Source organism: Cataglyphis hispanica, chromosome 3 (genome assembly GCF_021464435.1).
Source record: "Cataglyphis hispanica isolate Lineage 1 chromosome 3, ULB_Chis1_1.0, whole genome shotgun sequence".
Lineage (NCBI taxonomy): Eukaryota > Metazoa > Arthropoda > Insecta > Hymenoptera > Formicidae > Cataglyphis > Cataglyphis hispanica.
Window position 1 is genome coordinate 5,802,284 of NC_065956.1, and position 26,601 is coordinate 5,828,884.

General features: G+C 30.7%; 8 protein-coding genes across 20 annotated transcripts in view; 4 read left to right on the forward strand and 4 right to left on the reverse strand.

The window, feature by feature from the left end:
- Window positions 1–73: 73 nt before the first annotated feature.
- Window positions 74–3,794, reverse strand: LOC126859469 (PRKCA-binding protein). Of its 7 annotated transcripts, none has more exons than XM_050610788.1 (7): window positions 3,744–3,779; window positions 3,416–3,480; window positions 3,137–3,283; window positions 2,949–3,008; window positions 1,715–2,033; window positions 1,433–1,628; window positions 78–1,345 (listed from the first exon to the last, which is right to left on the reverse strand). In XM_050610788.1, the coding sequence occupies exons 2-7, from the start codon at window positions 3,469–3,471 to the stop codon at window positions 651–653; spliced, it is 1,473 nt and encodes a 490-aa protein (XP_050466745.1). In that variant the 5' UTR covers window positions 3,472–3,480; window positions 3,744–3,779; the 3' UTR covers window positions 78–650. The 7 variants fall into 7 exon arrangements, with proteins under 7 accessions (XP_050466748.1, XP_050466745.1, XP_050466746.1 ...); XM_050610789.1 differs by lacking the exon at window positions 3,744–3,779 and adding an exon at window positions 3,642–3,729; XM_050610791.1 differs by lacking the exon at window positions 3,744–3,779 and having other exon boundaries at window positions 74–1,345; window positions 1,787–2,033; window positions 3,416–3,625.
- A 334-nt stretch (window positions 3,795–4,128) lies between these two features.
- On the forward strand, window positions 4,129–7,102 carry LOC126859478 (translocon-associated protein subunit alpha). The gene is made up of 5 exons (XM_050610809.1): window positions 4,129–4,423; window positions 4,963–5,136; window positions 5,221–5,480; window positions 5,787–6,054; window positions 6,497–7,102. The coding sequence occupies exons 1-5, from the start codon at window positions 4,360–4,362 to the stop codon at window positions 6,568–6,570; spliced, it is 840 nt and encodes a 279-aa protein (XP_050466766.1). The 5' UTR covers window positions 4,129–4,359; the 3' UTR covers window positions 6,571–7,102.
- A 269-nt stretch (window positions 7,103–7,371) lies between these two features.
- On the forward strand, window positions 7,372–8,630 carry LOC126859480 (derlin-1). Its single transcript, XM_050610812.1, has 2 exons — window positions 7,372–7,998; window positions 8,114–8,630. The coding sequence occupies exons 1-2, from the start codon at window positions 7,560–7,562 to the stop codon at window positions 8,434–8,436; spliced, it is 762 nt and encodes a 253-aa protein (XP_050466769.1). The 5' UTR covers window positions 7,372–7,559; the 3' UTR covers window positions 8,437–8,630.
- An 880-nt stretch (window positions 8,631–9,510) lies between these two features.
- LOC126859481 (60S ribosomal protein L12) lies at window positions 9,511–10,807 on the reverse strand. Its single transcript, XM_050610813.1, has 4 exons — window positions 10,634–10,807; window positions 10,455–10,528; window positions 9,999–10,391; window positions 9,511–9,637 (listed from the first exon to the last, which is right to left on the reverse strand). The coding sequence occupies exons 1-3, from the start codon at window positions 10,668–10,670 to the stop codon at window positions 10,005–10,007; spliced, it is 498 nt and encodes a 165-aa protein (XP_050466770.1). The 5' UTR covers window positions 10,671–10,807; the 3' UTR covers window positions 9,511–9,637; window positions 9,999–10,004.
- Window positions 10,808–11,189: 382 nt separating this feature from the next.
- On the reverse strand, window positions 11,190–12,864 carry LOC126859479 (protein Tube). Its single transcript, XM_050610811.1, has 3 exons — window positions 12,636–12,864; window positions 12,336–12,505; window positions 11,190–11,998 (listed from the first exon to the last, which is right to left on the reverse strand). The coding sequence occupies exons 1-3, from the start codon at window positions 12,794–12,796 to the stop codon at window positions 11,511–11,513; spliced, it is 819 nt and encodes a 272-aa protein (XP_050466768.1). The 5' UTR covers window positions 12,797–12,864; the 3' UTR covers window positions 11,190–11,510.
- A 164-nt stretch (window positions 12,865–13,028) lies between these two features.
- On the forward strand, window positions 13,029–18,747 carry LOC126859471 (FAD synthase-like). Of its 3 annotated transcripts, none has more exons than XM_050610795.1 (6): window positions 13,029–13,349; window positions 16,580–16,754; window positions 16,982–17,228; window positions 17,414–17,858; window positions 18,031–18,172; window positions 18,255–18,747. In XM_050610795.1, exons 2-6 carry the CDS (start codon window positions 16,596–16,598, stop codon window positions 18,681–18,683), a joined length of 1,422 nt encoding a protein of 473 aa, XP_050466752.1. In that variant the 5' UTR covers window positions 13,029–13,349; window positions 16,580–16,595; the 3' UTR covers window positions 18,684–18,747. The 3 variants fall into 3 exon arrangements, with proteins under 3 accessions (XP_050466752.1, XP_050466753.1, XP_050466754.1); XM_050610796.1 differs by lacking the exon at window positions 13,029–13,349 and adding an exon at window positions 14,028–14,147; XM_050610797.1 differs by lacking the exon at window positions 13,029–13,349 and adding an exon at window positions 14,281–14,934 and having other exon boundaries at window positions 16,594–16,754.
- Window positions 18,748–19,305: 558 nt separating this feature from the next.
- On the forward strand, window positions 19,306–21,877 carry LOC126859475 (opsin, ultraviolet-sensitive). Of its 2 annotated transcripts, XR_007688821.1 has the most exons (6): window positions 19,306–19,577; window positions 19,819–20,034; window positions 20,269–20,650; window positions 21,166–21,350; window positions 21,440–21,597; window positions 21,681–21,877. XR_007688821.1 is itself a non-coding variant. In XM_050610805.1 (5 exons), exons 1-5 carry the CDS (start codon window positions 19,351–19,353, stop codon window positions 21,537–21,539), a joined length of 1,110 nt encoding a protein of 369 aa, XP_050466762.1. In that variant the 5' UTR covers window positions 19,306–19,350; the 3' UTR covers window positions 21,540–21,877. The 2 variants fall into 2 exon arrangements, 1 of the variants encoding a protein (XP_050466762.1); XM_050610805.1 differs by having other exon boundaries at window positions 21,440–21,877.
- Window positions 21,878–22,269: 392 nt separating this feature from the next.
- The window catches only part of LOC126859468 (potassium voltage-gated channel protein Shab), a 44,386-nt gene continuing 40,054 nt past the window's right edge, over window positions 22,270–26,601 (reverse strand). For 2 of the 4 annotated variants that reach the window (XM_050610785.1, XM_050610784.1), the window contains 2 exons: window positions 25,939–26,349; window positions 22,270–25,636 (listed from right to left, as the gene is read on the reverse strand). In XM_050610785.1, the coding sequence (XP_050466742.1) occupies window positions 25,377–25,636; window positions 25,939–26,349 (671 nt within the window). In that variant the 3' untranslated portion in view covers window positions 22,270–25,376. Of the gene's footprint in view, window positions 25,637–25,938; window positions 26,408–26,601 lie in introns of those variants that run through there. The other 2 variants (XM_050610787.1, XM_050610786.1) reach the window with 2 other exon arrangements.

Genomic DNA, 26,601 nt, shown 5'->3' on the forward strand with positions numbered 1-26,601 from the left:
ACATTTTATTCTTACAATGGAAAAATTGTATAAATGATTGAATGACAAAAAGTGTATTCTTTATATTTGTCACAAATAATAACTTTGGTATATTTTATTTTTGGAAATATACATTTGTGATATCACATGCTTATATATTTCATATTATATATTATATGTGTAATTTATTTTACAAATTGTGTGTTACATATTATTATATTATAAGTATTTATATAATTAAGAGAGAGATGTAATTAACATCATTTTGTATTTGTAATAAATACTACTTCAACTTGATTTAGAAGACAAGATCTGTGGTAACGAATCATGTTTGCTCTAATATATCTTAGAAGATATAAAGATAATAAAACTAATAAAAACATACTTAACATTTGCAAATTATATGATTAAAAATAATTATATTCTATCCTACTATATATAACAAATAACAATGCAGAAATATTAAATGCATTTGTTGCATTTATAATGATATTGTAGTACGTAACAGAAAATTAAGGAATCCTATACTCATCATAATTGTTAAGGAATATATGCATACAAGAATACATTGTTTATGCAATATGCAAACTTTTGTATACATTGTCGATTGTAATATAAAAATCATCTTATTCAACTTATAAAATTCTTTAAAAACTCAATAATAAACATCGCTATGTATTATCGGTAGGTTCTGATGTGAAACTCGATGTATCGATGAGAAGTTCCTCGTTTATATTATGTTGCTTTTCTTCCGGTTCGTATTCTTCAATATCGCTCGAATCCGCCAGTGTTTGCGGACCGGTGGATTTATACTGAAACGCGGAATGCGATAGATCGACCTCAACCGGGAATAGCGTCACCGCCGACAATAAATCTCGCGTACTAGCATAATACTTGGCCAGACCGGCCGCGAACTTGTGCAATTGCCATACGACATCCTGAACATGCTTATTGTCTAGCAATTCGAGTTTTACTAATACGTCCGAACGCAACTTCGCGAACCTCGCACGAGCTTCTTGTCGACACCGCAGCACCAATCGATATTCGTAATTACCCGTTTCTACGCGATATAGAGGTTCTTGCAGAGCGGCGCAACTCTGCTCCTCATCGTCCAGTTCCTTTACCTTCAAACAATAGGACAGATATTCAAATTTTGCATCGGCATATTTGCTGATTGTCAATCGTGTGTCTGGTATGGCCTTGTTCAGGTATGTTCCCAGATCGCTTAGTATCGGTTTCAAGGTCTTCAACATCGTCACACCAAACTTCTCCATTTGCCTGTGCTGCTCGCCAAATTGTCTAAAAGCTTCGCTGGCGCGTGGTTGTGGTTCTCGCACTCCTATGGCAGCGAACGCGTCTCCGAAGACTGTAAGGTAATACAACAAGAAGCATGTTGCAACATTGAGCATGTAAATTTTACATGTGCAGTTTTCAATATCTGATTGAAAAATACCTTTATAGATCTGTGTCAGATCAAAGAAAGCGTGTAACGTAGCTTTGGCATGTGTAACTAGACCTCTATAGAAAGTTTCTGTACGTTTTAACGCCATCAATCTTTGGACAAGAGCGTCGTTGCAAAGAATGGCTCGTGACAATCCAAGCGCGTCAGCCGTAGTACTTCCCATACCTTCGACCAGTCTATGTTTCACCTATAAAATAAAAAATTTAGTTATGCTATTTCAATAAAATAAAAGTTGACATCATATCATCAGTATATATATATATATATACTTGCTTTTTTAAGAGCGATGTCGAGCGTGCGACCTTGTTTCGGATCGGCGTGTAATTTATTGTAATTGATGCTGACCTGCGAATCGCAGGATTGTATCATCTTTGCGACTTCTACTTTACTTTTGCCCCTGACTGAGGCCCCGTTTACCGCCACAAGCTCGTCGCCTGCTTGAAGAGTACCGTCTAAAGCGACGGGTGTATTGTCAAAGATTTGTACAATGTACAAACACGGACACAACGGCGCACCACCGCCAATGCTTATACCGATAAGATTACTTGCGTCCTTCTGTATCATGACATTCCCAGATGTAATTGTCATACCCCTGATATTTACAAAAAAATACAAGTATGTGATATAATAAATTTTTCAATAAATATAAATACATATTACACACAGCTGAATTTGCCAAACAAATCACAAAATGCAAATATGCAGCTAAATTTTAAAAAGCTCACAAAATGCATAACAAAAAAAGAGATTACCTAGATATAAAAATTCAAATAAACATATAGCAAATAAAAATCTATATATGTAGCATATATAGCATAAAGTTTTTTTTTCTTAGATATTGCCAAAATAATGTTTATGCGCACAAAAATTACTTGACATGTTGTCTAAATTAAATCTTAAATAAAAATAGCTTCTCTTTACATACATATGCACAGAATATATACAGAATCATGTGATATATATATATATATATATATATATATATAATATATATATATATATAAATTAAATTAAATATAGTCAAAATTGTATTAAGAAATAAAGCATAATAAAAGAATGTTTCCATAATCTATTCATGTCAAAAACCTTTTTTTTTTTAAATAAAATATTTCTATAAAAACAAAAAGAAAAACAGATTTACTAAGAACAACTAAACAATTATGTTTATATAAAAACAATATTTATATTATAAATATAATACTTGTATTTTTTATCCAAGAAAAACGTAAAGTATGCAAGATATATATATATATATATATATATATATATATATCACATATATATATACTATTTGAAATTTTATATATAAATACTAATGTTGTACAAGCTTAAATCTTGATAAAAATGTATTTAATAAACTAAATATAAATGGTTAAATAAACTAATTACTCTTGTTCATATTCTAATATATTCTGTTAGCGTTTTTTGTACTATAAAATATTTTTACATTATATAACTCAATGATGTAAATATCTTTGATAACAAAAATGCTTAAAAAAAAACTTACATCTGGTTGATAGGCTTCTGCTGTATACATTGATCTTGTGCGACCAGTTCTATGTCTGGTCTAAATCCCAATATGATAAGCGACAATACAGAAGGAAAAAATTGAAATTTTGGACAAAAAAAGGTATGCGTAAAGCCGAAAGAAGAAGTAAAAAAACAATATAATTGTGACACAAGAATAGTGCATACATGCGATCTTCCATCATAGCTAGTTGGTGCAATACGATGCTAGCCGATGGTACGGTGGGAAGAACAATAGAAACTTTATCCAAAGTTGATCCACTCGAATTATGAAGTCTGCTACTATTCATGGACAAGGTCGAATCGCTTGTCAAACTGTGATTCCACCGCACCGTGACATTCAGGCATGCATGTTATGACCAGGAAAGAAAGCACATTAAAACTGTAATGCAGCGTAACAAATTACAGCTAAGTAAAAATCAATTTCCGCAATCTTCCATAACCAACATTTTATCCTCCTCGAAGAAGAAATCGTCTTCGAAGTCCATGCCCAGGCCTGTCATATCTGCAGTCTGTAATATTAGCACTTGTTATTTATATCAAGTTTCGTTCCTCTTGCAACTTTTATTTGATTTGAGGTTGTTTAGTAAGTTTAGAAACATGATTTGATAACAGTGTTAATTTTATAAAAATTGATATATTAGATAAAGCATAAAAAGATTACTGATTTTACATTTAGAGAGAAAAATCAAAAAGATAGTGTACACATTTTAAGACCGATATGATAAAACACAATACATGTATATATATTTATATATAATGTGAATAAACACACCGTATCTGTCAAATTATATAATTTCTGACATCCACTCGTATGGTCGTACTTATGAGTTGCGGGCTAAGTTGCGATTGAAGTTACGATTGACAGTTGCGAATTGACCAATCAGGCGGCAAGCTACTTGGCTCTGATTGGTTAATCCACAATCGTCAATCGTAAGGCCGGATCTGCAATAGTGTAGTAAATTTAAAGAAATTATCAATAACAATTGATTATTTTTCTCACATTTGACTGTGATTGGACAATTTTTTATGACTTGAGGCTTGCTACGCTTATTGTAGATCCGGGTTAATCCCGTTCCGCAAAGCTCGCAATCCGTAGTGTAATACGGCCTTAATATGGCCTTAAGGATCTTTAATAATTATATGCCCCTTGGCGTTGGCGATGCCGCGATGCTGCGTTGCGTTCGTGTTCCACGTTCCACGTTGACGAATTGACGATTACCTTGTTGACCCTCCACGTAGCCACGCGGCACGGTACTAGTAATGGTAGCTGTCGCATTATGTCGAGACAACCTCGCATTGTAGGACGAACCACATCGTAGTGAGTGGATGTGAGATCGAATTAATCGGTATTTTTAACAGAAAGAGCACCTGTCGAGCGGTGGATTAAAATGAAAGGATTTAGAATACTTCAATTTTTTGCCGTTTCGGCGATTGTACTCACAATCAATGGAGGTAATACGCGATTTATATTTACTTATTTGCGCGTTTCATGGTTATATGCACAGAGTTCAATTAACGTTCGATAAGCAAGCATTCAATTCTTTTTTCGTGTATGTGACAGTTTAATCAATAAAACAGTTACGAATGATTAAAGAATTTTTTGATATTTCGAAAGCTTCAGCTGTTATTATGCCGACTTTTTAAGCGTACAATTAAAATATGTAATTCTATAAAACACTTTTGTGAATAAGATATTTTTATAATAAAAATTCAAATGTTTTTGTTATGGGTTATAGTTTATATACATTTCTTTATCAATATATAAATATGTATGTATATTTTTATTTGTATAATATATTAATAAGAATTAAACATCTGTTTATAAATATAGCTCGCACATAAAGTCTAAAAGTTACTAACTGCAAAAATTAAAATATATTAAAATTTAATTTCTATAATTGTTGCTTTGTGCATAAAGTTTAAATATTACTCAAAAATTCTATCAAATCTCATTTTAAAAAGTTTTAACACATTTAATTTTATATTTATAGGATATGTCTATGCTGAAGAAGATGAGAATATTGATGACATTGTTGATGTAGAGGGTGAAGAAGGCAGTATAATAACAGATGAAGAAACAGTAGAAGATACCAGTAATGCCTCAGCTGATGCTGATACAACAATACTTTTTACAAAACCTGTTTACAACATGCTATCTACTCTTGGTATTTTAATTATATTCTTTGTTATTGAGATTACAACATATGATATTTTATAATACTAAAATAAATTTTTTATGAATTTCATAGAATTACCAGCTGGAAATATAGTGGAGTTTCTTGTGGGTTTTATTAATAAGGGTGAAAATGATTTTGTTTTGGAATCACTGGATGCCTCTTTCCGTTATGCAATGGACTTCAATTTTTATATTCAAAATTTCTCGACATTTACATTTAACAAGGTTGTGAAACCTAAGCACGAAGCTACATTAGCTTATTCCTTCATCCCATCTGAAAGTTTTGCTGGGAGACCATTTGGACTGAATGTTAATTTGAATTATAGAGATATAGTATGTATGAATTTATTATATATAAGATGATATATATACAGGACATAAAATAATACAGAAAAGCTACTCTGTAGACATAAAAGTATATAATTATTTGTTTATATGCTATAAGATAATTGTATTATTAAAATTAAGAATTACTTCTAATTACTAGAATTAATATTTTAACTTATATTAATTAGTCTTTCCGCATTCAATTTATCAAATACTATTATATATACATGTACTTTAAGTCATAAAATCTTATTTTTTAGTATCAATTGTGAATATATTATTTGCAGATATTAATACATTATGTTTTTGCAGAATGGGATTTCGTACAATGAAGCAGTGTTTAACGAAACTGTACAAATCATAGAAATAGATGATGGTCTTGATGGAGAAACTATTTTCCTTTATATATTCCTCGCTGCATGCATTATACTAGCCCTTGTAGGAGGTCAACAATTGTTATCATCTTTGGGACGCAAATCACGCTCTTCTACTACTCGTAAAACAGCAGTAGAAATGGGCACATCTAATCCTAATAATGTAGATTACGATTGGTTGCCAAAGGAAGTTCTCAACAGAATCAGTAAGTGATGAATTAATAGCAAGCTCATAAGCATTTATTCATATCAATTTGAATTAAAATCAGAGTTAAATAGTTTTTCAATAAATTATTCCTAAGTTTTTATCCAATGCATAAAGATAATTTTCCAAAAATATAGAAATATTAGAAATCCTGAAACTACACTTAGCAGTAACTTAATGATTTTAAGTAATATTTTAAAATTTAATTGAATTTTTAATAAACAATACAAATTTAACATTTTTTTGTTTTTCCATGTTATCAAATATCAAAAATATATCAAAAAATGTTATCAAATTATACTATTATATAAATCCTCAATTAATATGATAAATTTCTTGATTAATTACTATACCAGTTAAATTGCAATATAAAAATATTTGTTATTTGTATATAGAGATTACAGAACACAAAAATTTAAATCAATCCTGTACTTTTGTTTCAGATAAATCTCCTAGAACTCCAAAGCAAAGTCCAAGGCAAAGAAAAGCAAAGAGAACAGCTGGTTCTGACGACTGAACGTTATATATTAATATTTATATATGTACATTATTTAAAATTGATACAGAAAAATCTGCATTGCGCAAGATAATTGCAATAATTTTTTAATAATAATTTAAGATTCCAAAATTCCAAAATTCTAGTGAAACAAATTGTGTGAATAAGAAATATTTAGTTCCAATAATTAATATATAAAATGTATACAGTTTTTCAACAAATATGTTTCATTGGGCAATATTATGGAAAAAGCCATTTGGTTGCATTTTGTAATATAAAACTTAGGTACATGTATGTTTAATATTTCTATAGAGACAATAGTATATAATGATACTCAATAATTTGTTTTTGCACAAAATCCACATATAGAGAGTTGTATTGTACTTAGCAAAGTTACATTTTCTCTCAGATTCATTAATTGCCCATTTTTTTGTGATTTCCACAAATGCGTGCATGTGATAAAAATAAAGTTGTAATCTGTAATTATTCTGTAATTCTGTAATTATAATAATATGCAAACATTTAATAAAAAATCAATTTTGTACAAAAATAACCTATAAATTTATTTAATATTAAAAAAAAACTTTTCACTGTACATACATTTTATGTTAAAATTTGTTCTTATTTATTGAAATATTGTATTAAGATGCAACACATGTATATATGTGTGAAACCCAATGATTTCTATTATTTTAATAGAAAAAGCTTTAAATCTCATTTTAGACCTAGATAAATTTTTAAAATAGGATCTTCATTTTTATCTTTAATATATTTTATCTTTATCTCAAAATTATCTGAACAGAACATTCTAGTATACTGTAATACTTTGTAATGTTTTTCACGATATAACCTATACGCACGTAAGTCGAATGCCGTATGTACACGTAACCTAAGAAATCTGTCGTGAAACATCATATACTCCGGTGTGATTATACGTCATTCGCTGACAGTAGTTTCAACTATCGTACTTTGTATCTTAATTTAAAAGTAACATTAGAGGACACGTTAAAATGTCAGACGTGAGAGACTGGTATAAAACCTTGCCGATATTTACAAAATACTGGTTAACTTGTACCCTCGTCTTGACGTTACTCGGCAGATTCGGATTTTTGAGTCCGCACTTGCTGATACTGTGGCCGGATCGGTTTCTAAATAATTTCGAAATCTGGCGAGCGGTGACAAGCGTCTTCTATTATCCGCTTAACCCGGCGTCGGGTTTTCATTTCTTGATCAACTGCTACTTCTTGTACAATTATTCGTTGAGGTTAGAGCGCGGGGAATACGATGGCAAACCCGCAGATTATTGCTTTCTCCTGCTGTTCAATTGGATATGCTGCGTCATCATCGGACTTATCGGTGATTTTTCCCTGCTCATGGATCCTATGGTGCTCAGTGTGTTATATGTATGGTGTCAGCTGAATAAGGATGCTATCGTAAACTTCTGGTTTGGTATGTTTACTCTTTTTCATACTATTATTTACTTATGAAGTGTGCATTGATACAATTTAAGATTTTAGCATATAAAACATATTACATTGGCTAACATAAATGAATCTGTTGACAGGTACACAATTCAAAGCCATGTATCTGCCATGGGTCTTGTTTGGATTTAATTTGATCATCTCTGGCGGTGGAATGATGGAGTTATTTGGCATTCTAGTTGGACATCTGTATGTCTTCTTGAAATTTAAGTATCCTCAAGAACTCGGTGGTCCAGAATTACTCAACACTCCAAAGATACTTGAAAGTTACTTTCCCCCTCAAAGAAGTGGTGTTCAATCATTTGGAAGTGCACCGATATACAGGCCAGCTGGACAACCAAATGCTCAAGGAAGAAATATATTTGGAGGACATAACTGGGGAAGAGGTCATGTATTGGGCCAATAATTAATTTAGAAATTTTACTTGTAAAGTTATTAAACACACAAGAAATTTTCTGTTTTAATATACATTCGTTTTGCGACTTATAGTTAATATGCAAGGGCAATACTGGTTTCTTGATGTCTGTGTTACTGATTCTTCCAGATATCTCTTTTGTAAACTATTACATAACTTCAGTAATTAAAATATATATATATATATATAGATTTTGAAGTAATTTAATAATATATGTGCATACTTTCATTATCTATATAAATATAAAAAGTATAGAAAGATTTCAAGTTTTATCATAAAGTGTGTAAAAATATTCACAGCTTCATATATATATATATATATGATATATACATATACATATATATATATATATATATATATATATATATATACATACATACATACATACATACATACATACATACATACATATATATACATATACATATACATATATATATATATATATATATATATATATATATATATGTGAATACATTTTTAACAAATGAATAGGACAAAGTACAAGATCAGAAATAATTATAAATTGTAAGCAGGAGCATACATTTTGCATAGGCATAACAATAAACATAAGGAAATTGATTGGTTCATTTTCTTATGCATACATTTGTGGACCAATCAATTTCTTTATGTTTATGGTTATGCGCTTATGCAAAAGTGTGTGCTCCCCGCTTTAACTTTTTCACAGCATATTATTATATTCTGTTCAGTAAACAACTGATTATCAATTATACTTGATAATGAATATGTTCATCAGAGTTAAATCTGTATATATTATTTTCTGTATATTTTCATATTTAGTAATAAATGAAAAATGTGAATTAAAAATATATATCTATATATAAATTTCATCAAGAAACATCTTAATCAAATGTAGAAAATTTGTACGTATATTGATCTTATTGTAGAAATTAATTCTGAAAATGAAAGAAATAATAACTGGTAAAGATAAATCATGATCTTTCTTATATATCTTGTTTGCTGTAATTTTATAGAGATATATCTATAAATTTATATTCTTGGATGAACAAGTCATACATTTTTAATTTAATAATAGTGTCAATATATTGGGTATGAAATAAATGAATAAGATATATATATTTAATACATATACAGATAATTGATATAACTAAAAAGAAAATATGACATTTTCATTTCTTTTTTATGTTTTATTTTCGCACCTTACAAAAGTCTGTAAAGAAAAAAAAACATTTTACAATAAAAAACATTTCTTATCAAAAAGATTAATATATGATTTTTTTATTGAGGTTGTCTCCTCAGTGGCTAAACTGCTTGCTAGCATATAACAACATCAACTGATGAAATTAATGCTAGAAAGTTGGATGGGATGCCAACCCCTACCAAGAGTCCATAATTAACTTTTTTCATTATGATTTTATCAAGTTAAAAAATCAAAAACTTTAAAATTCTATATTAGTATATGTTATATCATGTAATTCATGATCAACTAGTGAAATGTCTAATATTTATACTCTAATACTTCTTTATTATATAAATAATGAAAAAAAGTGAATTAAGGACCCTATACCTACCAAAAATTATTCCTCAGGAACTTCCAGTTCTCCGGCGTTAATATCGTCTATGAGATCATGAGGTGGCCTGCCTTCCACAGTGCATCCGACTGATTGACATGTGCCCAAGATCTCTTTGACAGTACCACTAAGTGTTCGTGACATTGATCTTGATCTCATAGCACGGGCAATGGTAACTATATCGTCAAATGATAAATTGCCACTGTGTTTAATATTCTTCTGTCTCTTGCGATCTCTGGGCGGCTCTTTCAGTGCTTTAATTATTAGAGAAGCTGCCGATGGTACAACTGAAATTGTAGCTTGTCTATTTTGAATGGTCAATTGAACTGTAATTTTCAAGCCTTTCCAATCACTGGTAGCCTTAGCGATGTCATCACCAACTTTTTTGGGAGACTAAAACGTGAAAATAATTTATTAGCTAAATTATTGCATAAACTAAGTTTTTTCTAAACTTACCAAACCAAGAGGACCAATTTTTGGAGCAAGAGACGAAGTGGCTCCTACTTCACCACCAACACATCGCAAATATACTGTACGAAAGATAAAATCGAGTTAACAGTTAGCACTTTTATATGGGTTATAAAGGTTATAAATGTTTTAACCGTATGTATGCGCAAAATATTTAAAAAAAATACCTTTCTTGATTTCATTTGGATCAAATTTGGGAGGCATGATTACAGTTTTTGTTGAGAATTTTTATGCAAAATCGCGGATGAAATCCGATTATAATAAACCGCAAAACTATAGCACGCCTCCACGCGACAAGCTTCACACGAGAAAGGATGAAGAGGCAGGAAGCAACAGGAAAAAGAAACGAAAACGATGTAGCAAGAAAGACGGACAAATCTAGCACATGCGCAGAAACGCTGACAGTTGCCACATCATAAACCATAAAGCTTAAAAGAGTGGGCAGGAGTGACAGGTAATCCGAATTGATATTAGAGACCTCGCGCGGTGACAATATAAAATTTCAATTTCAGAGTATACGTACACACGATTACATTGCTCGCGTGAACGCATCGTGAAGAAAGATAAAAGAGGATCAATAATCACGTTATGGCAGAGCTGTAGCAGCAAACTAACGGATATTTTTTATGAATTTTATATATGCGTATATATATATATGTACATATGTATATAATAATGGTAATCATGGAAAAAGGATGATAAAAAATAAATTATTCATACATACATTGCAAAATATATAAAAAAACTATATTTTAAAAATATTATATAAAAATATTTTTTTTTAATTTAGTTAACAATTTTTTAAAGATACTTATTGACTTATTTGTTTCACATATTCCTTATAATAACATGTTTGCATTTGTATATATCTTTTATAATGTCCACTCTAATTATAACAAATTATGATATAATTTATATTACTTATATATTCCTTCAGTGAAATCAAAGTTATTATAAAACAACCAATATTAAGTATTACTGTTTTAAACACATGAAATATTGGACAAGAACCAATTTGTTCCTTCAGTTTTAGCAGCATATTATTTAGGATTGGTTAAGAAATACTGGTAATTCTTGGGATGAAACTTCTTCACATTCATAGTATTGCGCTGTTGCATCTAATGGTTTTATTGAACTCTCTTTTTTAATCTCTGCAGGATTCGATTTCGATGTTGAAGCAAGAGATGTATGTTCTGTATGTTCTTTACAAATATCTGTGACACTAAATTTTATTAAATCTGATTTGACACTTGCAAGTAAATCAATTCCTGCAGTCTTTTGATAATTTAAAGAATTATCAGCATTTGCATTGTCATCATCCAATATATTTTCATTAACAGCTTTATTTGCATCATCACCAGAATATATTCTATTAATTTCTGAAATTAGCTCTGCGGTTGATTCTATTATCACAGAGTTTGTAGATATATCCTCTGGAAGCATTTGATTCTCCCCTAATAATTTATTTATAGCTGCGTCACTTATATCGATAGAAGCAGCTGGACCATAATCTGGCCTCTTTGGTCTTTCCTCTGTAGAATTAAAAAGCAATATGAATTTAGAATAAGTATACAAAACAATTATTATTTCATAATTTTGATACAACTTGGTGGTATTATATAATTTAGTAAAAAAAATATAACAATAATTAAAATTATTTGATATTATAAAAAATTAAAAAGAAAAAAGAAAATAATGCTTTTTAAAGTCACAAAATCTGTTATATTAATGTCCATAAAACTATAATACAATATCAATATATTTTTAGCATTTTAATCAAATAATAATTTATTTAAAAGAATTCATTAGAAAAATGTAAAAGTATTTATAACAATATTTATTTGGTTGATATAATAACATAAAACTTACGTTTTAATATATCGCATGCCACATAATCAGCTGCTCTAAATAGTTCCGCTTTTGTAAGGAGTTCCAGTAATAATCTTAATGTTGGCCTCTTTCTTCCCATAGTACTCCATTCATCCAAAAACACTTCAGCTGCATTGCGCTTGTCTCTGTATGTTGTTTGTTCAATTATGCTATATAATAAAAAACTATGAGTTACATTATATTGCAAAAGAATGCAATATAATTGTCCTTTTCAAAAAAACTTAATAATGTAACGATATCTTTTATAATAAAAATTAATGTAAAAATATTTTTGCTTGCCTGATATGATCACTACTGAATTTGGGTACATTTCCTTGCTTAGGCACGATAGCCATTAGTTTTTTCCATGAATCAGAAATACTTAATATATTGCTTAAAATATACAATTCGCCGGGTCTTAACTTTCGTATTTCCATATCCAAACACACTTCAGAAGACATTTTTAACACAAATGGTGATGACAGATGATCACTTTTTCTTGAAGACCTCTAGCGATGAAAACGCAAAACTCCCAATACAAAGTTGCCATTCCAGTAAAAAAAAATACAGATTCAATAAAATCACGCATTAGTTATCGTATCGAATAGGGAATTTGTGAAATCCTGAAAGTTTTTCTTTTCGGTAGCCAATCGTGTGATATTGTCTAAAGTGTCAAACAAAGTTAAGCGGGGAGCACACACTTTTGCATAAGCGCATAACCATAAACATAAAGAAATTGATTGGTCCACAAATGTATGCATAAGAAAATGAACCAATCAATTTCCTTATGCTTATTGTTATGCGCTTATGCAAAAGTGTGTGCTCCCCGCTTTATGAAGCGTAAGCAAAACGAACAGATCAACAGACCTAAGCTCGCGCAGAAAGAGAGGTTACGATTTTATTATATATCGAATTGTTTTTCCGAATAACATTTGATATTTAATTCCTATTGCTAATTTTGAACATCTATATGAAATATCTATATTGGACATTGGATTTTCTATAAACGATCAGGTAAAGATTATATAACATTTTATCTTACATCTCTATTAACATCTTTTCTTTTCAACAATTTCATCTAAACTTAATTAAATCTAATCTTTAAAGAGTTACCTTTTTATCTTATTGTGATTTCTATGCTTGTTTATTAACATATAAAATTACAATAAAAATATGCTACGTGCATGATGATGCAGCCAAGCTTATTTTGTTAGATCTGCTTTTTTTAGCTGTATCTTTTTATATATTTTGAGTTTAAAATGAAATTTTTTTATAGACAAAAATTTAAAGATAAAATATAAAAATTAATGGCTAAAAAAGAAAAAAATATTAAAAATATTGGCAAAAAAAAATATATATATATATAAAATGCAGCTAAAAAGAGAAGATTTTTCAATATACAGGATCAGAAAACACTTAAAAAATCTGAATAATTAAAATATATTATTTTTTTTATCTTATTATCTGTAAATGATTCGAATTTAATTAACATAATATCAAGTTTACAGCTATGACTTAAATCAGTTCATAAATAAAATTACAGCAATGTACACAGTTAATATTTTTAACTGTCTTTTTTATAAATTTGCATGTTTAGAAACTGATATTATTACTATTTCTTATTGTCTATCAAATAATGTAAGTTATATAGTAAAATAGTTATTATTGTCAATTGTTTCTGTTGTGCAGTGCATGATCCTGTATAGGGCAGTCGGCAGATTCGTCAGTGCAGTACAGCATTCTAGTTATTTGAAATATCAGTACTGCTTTTATACAACTACTATGACTTCCTTGCTGGTTCCTCCAGTATCGGTACGTGGTATGACATGCTTGGATCGTGATGCATTTACAACAGTTGTGAATATACCAACATTAAAATTATGTAATACTGCTGTCTCAAGAATTATGCACATCTTGAAGAAGTATTTGCTAAAGATATGTAATTTTAAACCAATTCAAAAGACAAGCGAAGGAGTTATTGTTTATTTAAATCCAAACATTGTCACAAAATTTGAAGATATTACTGAGAATGATAGAAAATTACTGACAGATCAATATGAACATTTTGATTTTATGAGCATTACTATAAAGTATGATAATTGGCGTCGTGATGAGACATTAAAATCAGTTCTACCAGAAGATATTCAAGTTCCTACAGCGTATACTTTGGTGGGACATATTGTGCAGTTGAATTTACGCGATGTACATTTGCCATATAAAACTATTATTGGTCAAATATTTCTCGACAAGACTCCAAATGTGCGAACAGTGGTAAATAAAATGAATACAATTGATACAACGTTTCGATATTTTGCTATGGAGATCCTGGCTGGTGAAAGAAATACAATAACAACCACAAAAGAACATGGCTGTATATATCAATTTGATTTCGCACAAGTTTATTGGAATTCACGTTTATCTACTGAACATTCAAAAATGACAACGTTTATGACGCAAGGTGATGTCTTATATGACGTATTTGCAGGAGTAGGACCTTTCGCTATTCCTGCCGCGCGTAAAAAAATTAAAGTATTTGCTAATGACTTGAATCCTGAATCTTACAAGTGGCTTCAAAAAAATGCCACTATTAACAAATTAAAAAATAATTTTAAAGCTTTTAACATGGATGGCAGAGATTTTTTAAGAAACATTGTTAAAGATGATATTTTGTCCAGACGTACTCAAGATTTATCTGGTTCCGAACATATAATAATGAACTTACCCGCATCAGCCATTGAATTCTTGGACATATTGCCTGATTGGTTTACACAAGAAGAATTTGAAAAAGTTTGCATTAAATCAATTATATTCCATGTATATTGTTTTGTAAAAGCAAACAAAATAGACAATGTTTGCAGGCTTGGAAGGTTATTAGTTGAGCAAAAGCTTGGTTATACACTTTCTACTGATGCTATTGTTGATATACAGGATATTAGGGACGTTTCACCGAATAAAGAAATGGTTCGAGTATCATTTTTGTTGAAAGAAAGTATGCTTAAAAACAAGGAACCAGCAATGAAGAAACTTAAAATAGAGACTAATAATATATAATAGTTTACTTGTAATTAACAATGTAACATTGACGTTACAGAAAACAATGGGAAAGAACAAAGAAACTCATAAAAACAAAAATGTTTTCAAAGTGGCCACAGCTCGCAGTATCAAGCTGAAAGCTAAAGCACAGAAGATTATTAATCCGAAGAAAGTAAGTGTATAATAGATAATTACAAATTAAGATAAATAAAACATTGATAAAGATGTAAATTATATATGTACATGTACATATACATACTATACATATTACAAAATGAAATAATTATTATGAGATTACAATCTACATATAATTTCTTGGAAATATTTAAAAGCAAATCAAAGCAAATCACGAATCGCCAAATTCAACTTATTTAAAATGCAATAGTGAAATAAAAATTAATATTTTGCTCATTATTTAATTAAATTATAAAAGTTTTAAAAGTTAAATGCATACAAGATTTCTGAATATGCAGAATATAAATATAAGAATATAAAATATTGAAAAATTTTACAAAAAACAATCATTTTTTGCTTTGAAACCAGATTGATTCAAAAGGAAAGAAGATATCAAACAAGGATAAAACAGTCAACATGGATCGAATATTGCAAGAATTGCGATCACGCACTTGCAAGGACGTGCAAGTGCGTAATTCTAAAGCAAAACTTGATGCTATTAAAAAGAAAACAATTAAAGAAAATACAAAACCTTTGGTATCTAAGGTGACGTCAGCACAAACGAATGCAACAGCTTCAAAAATGGAGCAGATGCAACTTTAAAATTTAAATAATTACGTAATTCAATTCTCTATTTTTAACATGTATATTAAAAAAAAATGTTAAACATAAAATGATATAATATTTTATTAATATTATATTCTATTACCTTACTTTGTTATATAATTTTTATAACAATAAATATTATCAAAAAATATATCATTTATTATTCGACTTTCCCCCGTCACTCGTACCATCTTTTTTTCAGTAATATCTAAAAAATGTTACATTAATATCTCGTGATTTATTTTGCAGTATCTTGTTAAAATTACATAATATACTAGATAAAATACAGATAAAGTAAAAATCGTAAATCATAATTATGTATGTCATGAATAGTAAAGAGACAATGTGCAGATTGCATATCATTTATTGATAGCACAAAAAGAAGAAGCGACATGAGTTATTCTTAGTTTTATTATTTTTTTTTGTCTTAGTAAAAGGCAGAAGGATATGTCGCAACGGATATGTTATCCATGTACAGCATCTTTGATAACTGTGGGAGATGAAATTTTACGCGGGCGAATAGTTGATACCAACACATTATACTTGGCAAAAAATTTAACCACTGCTGGAGTAAGACTACAGAAAGTCACAGTGGTTCCTGATGTTGTACGTATCATTATCATTGTTTTGTAAACATGCTGTAAAGATTATCAACAAATGTAGTAAATATTACATATAAGAACATATATTTTTACTTTTTATCAATGCTACTAGAAATAAAAAAAAACATATTTTTTTATTTAATTGTCATATAATTTGATAAATACAACATTAATATTTAGATCACACACACATGCAATAGTAATGATATTAATATCTAATGATGTTTGTAGGTAGATGATATTGCTAAAGAAGTAAACAATGCCTCAAAACAATATTCTGCTGTATTCACATCCGGTGGTGTTGGACCTACTCATGATGATGTGACTTATGAAGCTGTAGCAAAAGCTTTTGAATTAAAATTAGAATTTCATCAAGAACTATTTGACATATATAGTCAATTGTTACCTGGCCAGCATGAAGTAAAACGACTTGCTATTGTTCCTAATTCTTGTGAAATTATCATTATTAATTCTAAAAGTATGTAGTTTTATTTAAAATTTGTTTTTATCATATTTATATTTAATATATACATATATAAGATTTTATTTCATCTAAATTTTTATATAAGTAAAATTAAAATTTGCACTTCAAAATGTATAAAAGAAATTAATTAACGTATATTATTAAAATATTATACGATATTAATACAATATATATATTAGAAATTTCAGAAATTTTTCCGGTAATAAGCGTGAAAAATGTTTATGTACTGCCTGGTTCGCCAAAATACTTCGAATCTGCTGCAGATGTAATAATATCTCGACTGAGAGGATGCGCGCCATTACACTATGAATATATAGATGTTGAATGTAAGGAACTCTCAATAGTAAATATTTTGGATGAACAATCAAAACGTTGGAATGGCAAAGTGAAAATTGGCAGTTATCCGCAATCAGAACCGCAAATTTTTACGAGAATTGCTTTAGAGGGATCTGAAGAAGCAATTGCAGAGGCAAGAGAAGAACTTTTATACTATCTACCGGTACAAAAGATTATGAATCTAAAACACGGATTCGGTCGTTTTCAAATGAATGCTATTCTGGAAGATAGTAAAACTGAAGCGCATATTAAATACGCATTGGATATATTAAATGAATGCTATAATAGGTATGCACATAAATAAATAATGAGAAACCATATCAATTTTAATGAATATGTGTCTTTTTTGCTTGCGCACACAAACATAACATATACCTGAATTATCGCGTATATATACTGGGTGTTCTATTTATTAGAATATTTACATATATATTTGTATACATGTATATATGTTTTATAGATATAATTCAGATGAAGTATTCATTAGTTTTAATGGTGGTAAGGATTGTACAGTAGTCTTGCATTTAGCTGCTACCATCGCCAAGTTGCGTAATATTTCGTCCTTATTATGTTTATACGTAACTACTGATTCCTTTCCAGAGGTAAGAGCACTAATGATTAAATAATGTAATATATAATTAAAATATTTTTATGTACCATTGTATTGAAATTATGTATGCACAGGTGGAAACATTTGTAGATTCAGCTTCTCAGTATTATGGTGCGGAAATAATACGAAAACAACGACCGATGCGATCAGCGTTGTCTGCCTTACTGAAAGAGAGATGCAATTTGAAAGCAAGTCTCATGGGGATAAGGAAAGGTGACCCGGGTTCTGAAGATCTACAGCCGTTTGCGCCCACTGACTCGGACTGGCCACAATTGATACGCGTTAATCCAATCTTGTATTGGTCATACAATCAAGTATGGACATTCTTATTAAAGCACAACATCCCTTATTGTTCGCTCTACGATCAAGGATACACGAGTATCGGCAGCAAAAGTACCACGACGCGAAATCCATTGTTGAAAGATCCTAATAATTCCTCGTCTTATTTACCTGCATATACCTTACTTAATAATTCTGCCGAAAGAGAAGGTAGAATACAATAGAATAATAGAATGTGAATTTAATCTAATTTTTAGAAATTAATAATATATTCTATATGCATGCGTATGTGCGTGTTCAATTGGCTAATATTAATTATTATTACTTAATATATTATATATTGTTAATATATAATTAATATATTGTGAATATATTAATTATATTGTTATTAATTAGAGGAGGAGGATCTGAATTTTTAATATTAAATTTTTTCTTATAAATTAATTTTTATTTCTACAATTATATTAATTGCGACACGCAGGTAACATTTTCCTGCAAATATAAACATTTAAAACTTTGTAATATTATTTAAACTGAATGATAAATATATTATCCAAATGCTTCTACGTAATTTTTAAAAATAAATTATTCTTGATAAAGAACATTTTTTGAATATTTTTCTTTTTTTTGAGAAATAAATAATAACAACTATTCTATCGCGCAATCAAAGCCATAATAAAAAATCCTACTTTATAGATAATTCGATAATTAACTGACGTAATATAAAAGCATGCTGACCATCAGCAAGTTGGGGATAATCTTTGCCTAATCCTCCGTTCGAAGCCATTTAAGCTAGATGGATTAGGGTTTCGCGGATTTGAATCACCGCAAAGCGTATAAAAAGTCCAACGATACGAAGTAAAATAAGGTGAGGGGTTGGCAGACCGCAATATGTATACTAACGGAAGCGTTCATTGGGAGGCGAGAATTCTACCAGCAGGACCACCACGATTGTTGGGATGGAACGTCCCTGCTGAAGAATTGGTCCACATACCGGAACATTGGCTGGTCTATCCCGAGCCCAACCCCTCCCTTCATTATCTGTTAGCTATTCTGTATACACTCTTTACTTTTGTGGCATTACTCGGAAATGGACTGGTTATATGGATATTCATTTCGTAAGTTTTGCACATTACAATTAAATATTTTGGCAAGAAATTCTAGTCAACTATATTTGGATAAACTGTGCCAGTTTCATAAGTATACGAAAAATATAATCAAGAATCAATAAAGTTTAATATTTTTCTTTCTGCAATTTTATGGACCTTTTTAATCTTTAATACGTCATTATTAAAAATATTAGAATTCAAGATATTATCGCTTCAAATGGAGTCATGCCAATATCTCTTTTACATATAGAGCCAAATCGCTGAGAACTCCCTCAAATATGTTCGTGGTGAACTTGGCATTTTGTGATTTTATCATGATGCTCAAGGCACCGATATTTATATATAATTCCTTCAATACCGGATTTGCTATGGGTCATTTAGGATGTCAGATTTTTGCTTGCATGGGAGCGCTTAGTGGAATTGGAGCCGCTATGACGAATGCCGCTATTGCATATGACAGATACAGGTATCACAAAATCTTTTCAAATAAATAAATTTTATATATATATATATATATATATATATATATATATTTATATTACTTATTTTAAAGTATATATACATATATTACACTTTAAAATAAGTACCATATTGTGTGTATTGAATTTATAATAACATACTGATACATAATATATATAATTGAATTTATAATAACAGACTAATACATAATATATTTATATAAATATAAATAAAATTATAGTACTATAGCTCGACCACTTGACGGAAAGTTGTCACGCGGTCAAGTGATACTCCTTATTGCGCTCATCTGGACATACACGATTCCTTGGGCTTTGATGCCACTGATGCATGTCTGGGGTCGTTTTGTGCCTGAAGGCTTTTTAACGAGCTGCACTTTCGATTATTTGACAGATTCGCCAGAGATACGATACTTCGTAGCCACAATATTCACCTTTTCCTATTGTATACCGATGTCTCTCATCATATATTATTATAGTCAAATTGTCAGCCACGTTGTCAATCATGAGAAAGCTCTCCGTGAACAAGCGAAGAAGATGAATGTTGAAAGTCTGAGGAGCAACACAAATACGAATGCTCAAAGCGCGGAAATACGTATAGCCAAGGTATCATACAATTTTTATACCAATAATTTTTTATAAAAAATATTATCTTTGAAGAAATTTAAAGATAGAACATTTATTTTTTAAAATTAATATTAATAATAAAAATCAAACTTTTTAAAACCGAAAATTTTGTTTGTGCAGATGTTTTGTAAACTTCGTTTATTTGTCAGATGTATTCATAAATATGTCAACATCGCATATTAAATTTTAAAAATGATTTCTAAATCTAAAGTTTACAGTCATCTCTAAAATAGCGAAGTTTCAGAATTTTCACATGATCGATAGAATTCTTTGATTTTTTTGCTCAAAAATTTCCTAATATATTTTATGAAAAATTCTGGCGATTAAAATTCTAGCTTTCTGTATTGATTTAACACATTCACGTTACTGCATTTCAATTGAAAATATGTGAGCAATTATCATATATTCATTATATTCACTAAAACACATGCATTCAACATAAAACACATTCAAAAAAAAGTTATGTGATATATTGCATATCTTCTTTTATTTAGGCTGCGATTACGATCTGTTTTCTTTTCGTTCTCTCGTGGACTCCATATGGTACTCTCGCGATGATCGGTGCTTTTGGAAATAAAGCACTATTAACTCCAGGCATTACAATGATACCGGCGTGTACATGTAAATTTGTAGCTTGCTTGGATCCGTACGTGTATGCCATAAGCCATCCGAGATATAGGTAAATAAATTTAATATAACTGTCCTAATATGTAATAGATCAGGAGCTCTAATATCAGCTTTTTCTAAATATGTTATGTTATTCCACAGGCTGGAACTGCAAAAACGATTACCGTGGTTAGAACTACAAGAGAAGCCAATTGAGACGCAGAGCACCACAACTGAAACGGTGAACACAGCTTCGTCCTAAATTTCACCCGTCCTAGATTTCACCTCATTATTAGAGAAAATTATATAGGTGATCAGTTGTAGGTATAGACATTGCAAAATTTATATATTTTATGAAAGCAATATCATCATGTATTGATATGATAGCAAAAAATAATTATAGATTCTGCCATCAACGGCCGATGCAAGTTCGATAAACGTAATATTTATAACGGCTATTGCAACTAGTTCACTTTGTGTACAGATGATGAATATATCTATCGGTTAAAATAGTATGACACTTATCCCTATAATCGAAAACAGTATCGGTCATGTGTAATAAAACAATGCAATAAATCGTATTCCTGATTGTCCTATGAATGCAATCCATTTCATTCTCGATATTCGTATCATTTAACTGAACGTGACAACTGCTGTATTGTCTTCGCATAGATAAATCTCTCTTTACTTAGACTTACCATAATCTTTATCATCTTTTCGTGTATGAAGTTTTAAGCGTTCTAAAACTTTCTATTCAGAGAACTATCTGTTTACTTTTAGAAACATTGAACGAAGAATCTACTCTCATTTCTGATAAACTCGTCGATTCTATGAAATTTTATGTTCTATCTTTATTTTGGACAGAATAGAAAGAGAATTGTAAAAGATTCATAGAGTATCAAGTATATGGTGTGTTCAATATCCATTATTCATTATAAACAATCATTACATTGCTGAAGGGAAATTTAAGCGATGAAAAAAATACAATCGTGTAAGGAAGAAAAACTAGCATGTTACAACTTTATTGATTTTTATACTTTTTATCAGCCTTAAAACTAATAGGCCTTATAAGACCGAGAAAATAAATTTACGCGATCGATCGCATGGCTAGCGCTTAACATATATCGACGTTGTGATAATTCATTGCAGCTGCGTTACAGCTAATGTGGAAAATGGAAGAGAGAAGTCGAAGTAAAAAAATAAATAGACTCTATAAATCCGAAGAAAAATTCGGCGGGGTTCTTCAAAGTGGCCAGAATCACATATCTGTTCGTATCTTGTCACATATAAATAAACGTCAATTAAAATTCCTTGAGTAAGCGTAGACAATTCACAACTGTCATAAACTTAATTTAAACACGAAGACAACAACATTTTCCTGCGCATTTTCGTAGCGATTACATAAAGAGTGTCGTCCAGTCGATTTTCTCGTAACGCGCGTGTTGTACGAGATGGCATCCTTTGTACTATTTTCACTGCTCTAAACGGTGCTGTTTTTTGCCGCTAATGCACAATTATAATAATAAATAATAAACCATCTTTTTCTCTTTCTTTTACGCAATCTCTAGGAACTTCTTAAATTCGACTACGTTAGCTTGCAGAAGACACATCGATTTTTTTTCTTTATTTAAAAACTCTCTACAAGCGGCATAAGGTATCCGACTCTGAATAACAGGTACGCAAACGATGTACGGAATGCTCGTGAAAGGGTAAGAACATTTTGTCTCGCGAAATCACTTGCTTGGCACAATCATGTGCTTTAATTAAAGACTGGCATTTATAATACTCTTCTCAAAGGCTTCGGTATTCTTGTTATTCCTCTCTTCAATAATGATCAAACATTTCGATTTTTCCAAGAACAAGTTTTTTTCTCGAGAAATATATTCACGGATGTCTTATAATATAGGTTTTGAAAAATTGATATAGTTTATATTTTTGTATAATATATGAGATATTAAAAAGTTAAATGTAATTTAATTCATTTATCACTGTAGCTTGTAGCTTATTAAAAAGCTAGCCTTATGAAAATTCAAAGCTCTAAATTGAACATCATCATTAAGATTATATATATAGCCTACATTGTGTTCCATTCCGTATTCTATTTGTTTTAAAAATGTTTGCACAGAAAACATAGAAATTATATGCTATTACGTTTAACAAATAATTTATACTAAAACGAACCGACAAAATTATCTCAATAATAAACACGAAAAAATATATATATTCCAATTTTGTTTTCTTTTTAATAAGTATCTATAGGATATAGTTATTCTATTATTAAAAATCCCTTTCTATAACATTACACAACAAAGGCTTGAAAGGTAACGTAATCCATCACAGAAAAAAATATATGCAAATTTATATAAGAATAAAAGCATGATGGATAAGCGTATCAAGGAATGGAACGTCGTTATTTATATATGTACTACATAATTTATGATTGCTTCAAGAGATTTGGAAATTATTTCCTTCAACATTTTTTTTCTCATTCATCTGCTTTTCGCACGATGGTGTCTCATACTCTTCTCAATCCATTCGCTCATCTTACAGTCGTCAAAAACTACAAGAATAGGCAGAGGCAACAACTTGAAACCAATCATTCGGAATATGAGACGTGTACGCAGCGGAAGCGATTTGTACGAATAATTTGTACGAAATTAGAAAATATTCGTGGCGCGCAATTTATACAGAACATTGCATTGGCGCAATAACAACGAGCCGCGCGGGCATTAATAATTATTAATATACTTGTTCATCACCTTTCTTATTATTCCTACAACTACTGATAACAATAAACTACAAATGTCTTGTTGCAGATATGTACTCCATCGATAAACATCTAAAATTAGACTAGAGTGTTGAACCCATCGCGCGATTTAGATTGTTGCGAAAAAATCGGCGCGAGATTCATCTCGACGGGTAAAACGATCGATCACGAGTGCGAAAATTTTTCGGCGTAAATGTGACAGTTACACTCGCAAATATAATCCGAGATGCGATTTCGTAATGCTTCGAATCGTTATCTCGGCAGCACGCTACTGAAACAAACAACTCATTTATTATCGTTCAAGTAAGACTACAATGCAAAATTTACAAGATTGACTTATTCTATATTTCATTTTTTCATCTAGGAGTCACATAATCGCTACCGCGGCTGCATTTCTGGATGCGAAACACTATGCGATACTTGCTATCATTCTAAACGATTGCATGAGCTTTATGAGAAGATAGATCGATTTTGATTTAGGCATACGCGATACACATTATCATTAAAAATGGCAGGTCAACGGCCACGAGAGTCGTGCATTGTAAGCGTATAAGACTTTCATGCATCAATTATGATGCTGGAAATGTAATGAGAAAAGATGCAGTCCAATGCTCCCAATTTCATTTTTATAGTCGTGAATCCAAATGAACCGATTAAAATCACTTTAAAGCATCAATTAAATAATCTCATTTGAGATAAAGATGAACGAAATCTTTATCCAGCTGCCTTTTTCCTTATCCAAACTAAGCTGGAATAAAAAAAAATACGTAGCTCAAAATTAGGAGTTGATATCTGCATATCTTGCAAATTAAAAACTTTTTTGAACTCATCAGGGTCACTCCTCATTATCTATGAATATGTACATGCGACAGTAATTGAAAATTACTGCCTTAGTTTTATATCGTCTATCCGTTTCGTGACGAATTCATTACGTAAAACATTAACAACCCTTGAGTATGAATTATTTCGCGATTCATGCACTCATGTACGCTTTGCGCAATATTTAAATCTGATTGCATCTTTGTCATGATTAATTAACTATATTTTTTCTTCATCCCCTTTATATGTATAATGAAAGATCCAGGCTCAAAACGCCGAGCGTTTATTTTAGCAAAACGATTGGCGTATTACACAGTTAATTGATCAAGATTGACCAAAGTGCAATCGATATTAAGGGTGATACATCTGTCACAGATGATTATAGCCGTTACAAGGCCTTAGGGGCAAGTACATTAACTGCGATCATTGAGTGGTGGTGATGATGATGATGATGATGATGATGATGATGCGACTATATGCAGTGTCTAATAGCGTAAAAAGCGGGAGAAGCAGCTACGACGAGAAACGGTATTCCTGAGGAAGACAATTCGCGTCGGAGCTCTTGTAAGTTGCGCAACCGTATCCGCTCGACTTGTTGGCTCTTCTCTTTTCTTCCGTCGTCGACTTCCTCGTTTTATGAGGACGTAATATCAACGTAGTGGCCTGACTTTCCTTCGACTCTTCTTGTACGCGTGTCTTCACCCTCCGCGGCTGCTCGTCTGATTCTTTGTTTTGTTTTTCCGCTACTGCTTCGCTGCGGATATGTTTCTCCTCTGCGATATATAAAATCATATAAGAATTAAATTTCAATTTTTTTTTAAATAGATTTTAAAAAAATGATAACAATCGAATTAATAGTTTTCAAGAAAAAAAAAAAAAAAAAACAATTCTAAAAAAGAGCGTTTTAAAGGCTTCGATTATTCTTATATGTTTATTTTTTTAGGTACTTGGATATCTAAAATTATTTCATATAGTTCAAAATATTCAAGATATTATTTTCTTCTTAAAAAATAAAAATAAATTTAAATATTTCGTACCCGCATCTTTAAATTGCAAAACATGCTTGTGTACGAACCTTCCACGACGTCGCCGAATAGAATCTTCGGCGTTTTAGCGACTACACTTTTCCCCTCACCGTCACCCTCACTGCTCGTGTATTCTCTCTCGGTGTTATTATTCGTGCGGAATATCGATTCGAGAACCTGTCGCGAGAGTAACGGCGATGCTGGACGTTTTTTCGATGAGCGTATGTTGGTCGTCGTATTTGAGTCGCCCGCATCCGTCTCGTTATCGCACATGCTCGTCGTGGATACGCTGTCCGTGATCAGCTTCTCGGTATCCGAGTCGCCGGTATTGCTGTAGTAATTATTGCCGCTATCAGATTTTTTTAGGATCGACTTCGACACCCGGTGGCGATCCATAAACGGTGTGCCGTCGCTATCTATGGAGTCCGCCGATAACGAGAGCTTACTCTCAGCGCTCGCTCCTGAAACGGATCTCATTACGCCGTGCTTTGTGATGTGATAATAATCGGGTAAACACAACTAGAGATCGACAAATCAGCAAAAAAGATACGATTATATTGTGAGATATTTGGATCTTTTATTACTATTTAAGTCTGAAGATCATAAGTCCTACGTTTCCATTTACTTACTCAGACTATAATAAACTTCTCGAGAATATTTTATATTTTTTATATCCCGAGTTAGCCCGTTTCGGTCAAACTTTGAGATTTTAT

Excerpts from the sequence above, each read along its gene's own strand:
- LOC126859469 (XM_050610788.1), bottom strand. The coding sequence starts at position 3,471 with ATGACAGGCCTGGGCATGGACTTCGAAGACGATTTCTTCTTCGAGGAG. Across the intron at positions 3,284-3,415 it reads TTCTTCGAGGAGGATAAAAT|TTTGACAAGCGATTCGACCT; the intron begins GTTGGTTATGGA and ends GTGGAATCACAG. Across the intron at positions 1,346-1,432 it reads TCTGACACAGATCTATAAAG|TCTTCGGAGACGCGTTCGCT; the intron begins GTATTTTTCAAT and ends ATTACCTTACAG.
- LOC126859481 (XM_050610813.1), bottom strand. The coding sequence starts at position 10,670 with ATGCCTCCCAAATTTGATCCAAATGAAATCAAGAAAG. Across the intron at positions 10,529-10,633 it reads TCCAAATGAAATCAAGAAAG|TATATTTGCGATGTGTTGGT; the intron begins GTATTTTTTTTA and ends TCTTTCGTACAG. Across the intron at positions 10,392-10,454 it reads AAATTGGTCCTCTTGGTTTG|TCTCCCAAAAAAGTTGGTGA; the intron begins GTAAGTTTAGAA and ends TTCACGTTTTAG.
- LOC126859478 (XM_050610809.1), top strand. The coding sequence starts at position 4,360 with ATGAAAGGATTTAGAATACTTCAATTTTTTGCCGTTTCGGCGATTGTA. Across the intron at positions 4,424-4,962 it reads TGTACTCACAATCAATGGAG|GATATGTCTATGCTGAAGAA; the intron begins GTAATACGCGAT and ends TTATATTTATAG. Across the intron at positions 5,481-5,786 it reads ATTTGAATTATAGAGATATA|AATGGGATTTCGTACAATGA; the intron begins GTATGTATGAAT and ends ATGTTTTTGCAG.
- LOC126859480 (XM_050610812.1), top strand. The coding sequence starts at position 7,560 with ATGTCAGACGTGAGAGACTGGTATAAAACCTTGCCGATATTTACAAAA. Across the intron at positions 7,999-8,113 it reads TATCGTAAACTTCTGGTTTG|GTACACAATTCAAAGCCATG; the intron begins GTATGTTTACTC and ends ATCTGTTGACAG.
- LOC126859479 (XM_050610811.1), bottom strand. The coding sequence starts at position 12,796 with ATGTCTTCTGAAGTGTGTTTGGATATGGAAATACGAAAGTTAAGACCC. Across the intron at positions 12,506-12,635 it reads TTCAGTAGTGATCATATCAG|CATAATTGAACAAACAACAT; the intron begins GCAAGCAAAAAT and ends TTTATTATATAG. Across the intron at positions 11,999-12,335 it reads GGCATGCGATATATTAAAAC|AGGAAAGACCAAAGAGGCCA; the intron begins GTAAGTTTTATG and ends TTAATTCTACAG.
- LOC126859475 (XM_050610805.1), top strand. The coding sequence starts at position 19,351 with ATGTATACTAACGGAAGCGTTCATTGGGAGGCGAGAATTCTACCAGCA. Across the intron at positions 19,578-19,818 it reads GTTATATGGATATTCATTTC|AGCCAAATCGCTGAGAACTC; the intron begins GTAAGTTTTGCA and ends TTTTACATATAG. Across the intron at positions 21,351-21,439 it reads ATAAGCCATCCGAGATATAG|GCTGGAACTGCAAAAACGAT; the intron begins GTAAATAAATTT and ends GTTATTCCACAG.
- LOC126859471 (XM_050610797.1), top strand. The coding sequence starts at position 14,409 with ATGAGCATTACTATAAAGTATGATAATTGGCGTCGTGATGAGACATTA. Across the intron at positions 16,755-16,981 it reads TCACAGTGGTTCCTGATGTT|GTAGATGATATTGCTAAAGA; the intron begins GTACGTATCATT and ends TGATGTTTGTAG. Across the intron at positions 18,173-18,254 it reads CTACTGATTCCTTTCCAGAG|GTGGAAACATTTGTAGATTC; the intron begins GTAAGAGCACTA and ends ATGTATGCACAG.